We start from the raw sequence: 3,950 nt of genomic DNA on the forward strand, positions 1-3,950 counted from the left end.
TTCCCCCAGCTTGAGAAATACTGACCGTGTTCTTCCCTTTTGGTTTTCTAACTCTAAATCTTTGCATATTTTATTATAGTATTTGGCTTTATCTTCTCTAGCTGATCTTTGAAATTTCCTGTTCAGCTCTTGCACCTCTTCAATAAATAAATATACATACATATATATATACATACACATACACACACATATATATCTTTTCCCATCGTAATCAGAATTTTAGCAGAACACATGGCTGCTGAGAGTAAAACCTGCTTTTCTCAGGTTCCACAGCAGCTGAGTGTGGCCCATAACTACAGTCTAGCCAATCAGATGTAATAGACAAGGTACTGGGAAGCTTGGGAACCTGACTTATGACACCAATCATCCCTGTGCCTTTTCTTCATTATCCTGTATTCCATATTGCTACCACGAGCACAGGTGCTGATGTGGACCACAAAGAAGGATGCCATACCCTATAGATGGCAGAGCCCTGAGCTGGAGGGAAACCAGACTCCTAAAGACATTGGATCAGGGCACTAGTGGTTCAGTGATAGAATTCTCCCCTTCCTCACAGAAGACCATGTTCTTTTCCTGACCAATGCACCTCATGAGCAGCCACTACCCGTTTGTCAGTGGAGGCTGGAATGTTGCTTTCATGCTTAACAGGTTTCAGTAGAACTTCCAGACTAACACTAAGAAAAAAGCACAAGAATCTTCCAAAAATCAGTCTAAAAAACAAAAAACCCTACGTATGGATCACACCACTCCAGTCCCTAACTGCTTATGGGTGTGGGGAAGGACACAGCTGTGTTTCTTTCAATTGTGCATGGAGCTGCTCTGAGTCAGGTGCTAGCTCAGTAGCAGGTAACACTAACAAGAGCCACTGGGGAGAGCAGAGCCACGGCACCAACAGTAGTCAGCAAACTTCCAAACTTTTAATTGAAAAAGAAATCCAATTCATGGCAACCCCATGTGTGTAATAGGATGACTGGCCTCCCAGAGGGTTTTCAATGGCTGAGTTTTCATTAGAAGGTTAGGCCAGGCCTTTCTTCCAATATACCTCTGGATGAACTCAAACCTCTAACCTTCTGGTTAGCAGTCAAGCACATTAGCTGTTTGCGCCGTCCTGGGATTCTATTTGGAAGAATGTTGTTATTGTTGTTCTTAAGTACCATCGAGTAGGTGTCCACCCATAGCGACCCTGTATAGGGTTTCCAAGGAGCAGCTGCTGAGCTTCAATCATTGACATTGTGGTTCAAACAGACTTTACAGTCCAGCGTATTAACCCACAGTGCTACATCTAGGAAGAATAAAACATGTGGTTCTAGTCACAACTTCATGTCAAGGTGTTAGCACCTTGTCAGATTCCTTTCCTTCTGAAGAACATGAAGGAAAACTGAAAGGAGTGGAAGAGAAAGGAAAAGGGCAAAGAGGATCTCACCCCTTCACAATGTTGCCTAAGGCTGAATCTAGACTTGTTGAGTCAGCACTACTTTCAGGAAACTTGGAAAATGCTAAGTTCTTGGGTACGATATGATCAAAGCAGACCTTGTTGTTTATATGCATCCAGTGTGGCACTGTAGGATCAGCAGCTCAGACCCATCAATTCTTCCTCGGAAACCCTTTACAGGGTCGCTCTGAGTCAGAGTCGAATGGTCGGCATTAACTACAGTAGAAAAGCCAAAGACATTTGAGTGATCAACGCCTTTTATATTAATTTTTAAAAAATTCTTTTGACTGATTTTTCTTCCCATCTAAATATTGGTTTGGTTCGGTTTCAGATTATAATCTCAATAATTAGTATTCTAATCTACATTTTAATTGGTGATTTGAAGCATGGTCTAACAATTCAGTTGCAACTGGGTTGAGATAAATTAGTAACTAAATACATAATAAAAAAAAAAATAGAAAGATTACTGAGTATGAATTCACAACTGCTCTGGGCCATGAACTTCCTTTTCTGGGTATTATACTTACTAAGTATCATTGTGGAAGTAAAAACATTGGCCTGGGTGATTCATTGTGATAAAATGTGAAAACCTGTGAGTCCTCTTTGTTGTTGGGAACCCTGAAGTCAATTTAAACTTGCGTGACAAGAGTAGAACTGCCCCCTCGGGTTTTCTTGGCTGTAATCAGAAGCAGATAGCCAGTCTTTTTCCCAAAGAGCCACTGGGTGGGTTTGAACCACCAACCTTTCTGTTAGCAGCCAAGCACCTAACCATTGCGATACAAGGACACCTTTGATTCTTCTTTGACCTTTAATAACTGTATGTATCATCTTTGACAAATCACATATAACTTTTATAAGCCTGAGTCATCTTATCTATAAAATGATGATACAAATAGCCCAGATATGCTGGTGACACAACTACTTCTAGTTTGTGAAAATTCCTTGAGCCAGACAATTACGATTTGTGCACTTTTCTGTATGATTTTATGATTTAATGAAAAGTATTAATTTACCGCAAGGTCAGCAGTTCAAATTTACCAGCTGCTTCTCAGAAGAAAGATGAGACTTTCTGCTCTCTTAAAGATTTACAGCCTTGTAAAACAACAACAATGCATCAGAACGTACTTGAGGGCATACAATCACCAACAATTTACCATATAGTGGCGCTGTGGGTTAATGCGCCAGACTGCAAAGCCATTTGAACTGCAAGGTCGGTAGTTCAAGCTCCCCAGCTGCTCCTCGGAAACCCTATACAGGGTCACTATGGGTCGGAACCGACTCGATGGCACTTAACAACAACAACTGTTATGGCAGACTCCTGGTGTGGCGCTATAGGATAAACTTCACTGAGGTTGGTGGTTCACACCCACAAGCTGTTCCTCAGAAACCCTGTACAGGGTCATTATGAGTTGGAACCACTTGATGGCACTTAACAACAACTGTTATGGCCAAGTAATGTAAAATATATATTTGTTGTTGTTGTTAAGTGCCATATGTAAAATGTGACTTATAGCAACTCTGCATAGGGTTTCCACAGAGTGGCTGGTAGGTTTGAAACACCAACCTTGCCATCTAGTATATTATCCTGCAGTACCACACCAGGACTCCATATATTTAATGTTGTTGTTGTCAGGTACCAACGAGTCGGAACCGACTCCACAGCACATAACAACAACATATTCATTATACATTTGTACTTTACCTCTGCCGCCACTTTGTGGCCTAAACTATGAGTCCTTCCTAGACAAGAACCGGGAATATAGGTAGGTAGTGAATGAGAGCAAGAAGGACTTAAAAAGGTACCATAGATTACGTCTGTAGTTGAAGACAAGGCCCTTCCCTTCGTCTCACTCTCAAGCTCCGCAGACAAGGCCTCCAGCACAAATAATGAAAGAATTGCTTATTTGTAGAACCTCATGAGCGATAGAGAGTTGGTCATAGCCCTTCCATCTCAGACGGTTCTCCCCGCTCACCCACACTCCCCACCTCGCCGAATCCTTGTCCTGGAGGGAGCCCCCAGGGGTTAAGACAATAGAGCCGGGTTTCCTGTAGGCCAGCGCCCCAGTCCAGGGCGGGACCCACGGGGAGCTGTCCTGGTGCTGAAACCCGATCCGTGCATAACCGCCTAGGCCCAGGCCCTTACCTTTTGAGAGCTGAAGGAATGCGTCCAATGGTACAAAATAAGCTTAACCTCCTCGTCTGACTTGCTTTCCGCCATCAACGGCGCGTCCCCTCTTTGCTCGTCCTGCCTTCGAGCCATTTTGGGATGTGTGAGCGCAGGTGGGCCTCAGTGGTCCGCTCTTTATTTCTCCCACCCACACTGACGAGTAAAGCGTCCTTAGGCTTTTTGCTGGGCCTCTCGGAAAGGAGACTGAGGAGGGCTCGGGCAGACGAACAGCCCACTGGGAAGTGTAGTTTGGCAGGTTAGAGAGCTACGGGACCGAGTCTGCAAAGACTTGCAGTCTCTGAGCTCTGGAGAGCGCCGGCAGCGCGCCTGCAGCCTGCGCGTTACCTAGGA

At 44.1% G+C, this 3,950-nt stretch overlaps 1 protein-coding gene across 1 annotated transcript in view; it reads right to left on the reverse strand.

Moving 5' to 3' along the window:
- Window positions 1-3,702, reverse strand: part of GDAP1 (ganglioside induced differentiation associated protein 1) — a 19,004-nt gene extending 15,302 nt beyond the window's left edge. Inside the window, exon 1 of the mRNA XM_006860004.1 lies at window positions 3,576-3,702. Within this exon, the coding sequence (XP_006860066.1) occupies window positions 3,576-3,692 (117 nt within the window). The 5' untranslated portion in view covers window positions 3,693-3,702. The remainder of the gene's footprint in view (window positions 1-3,575) is intronic.
- Between the last annotated feature and the right edge of the window lie 248 nt (window positions 3,703-3,950).

Source organism: Chrysochloris asiatica, unplaced genomic scaffold, assembly GCF_000296735.1.
Source record: "Chrysochloris asiatica unplaced genomic scaffold, ChrAsi1.0 scaffold00036, whole genome shotgun sequence".
NCBI lineage: Eukaryota > Metazoa > Chordata > Mammalia > Afrosoricida > Chrysochloridae > Chrysochloris > Chrysochloris asiatica.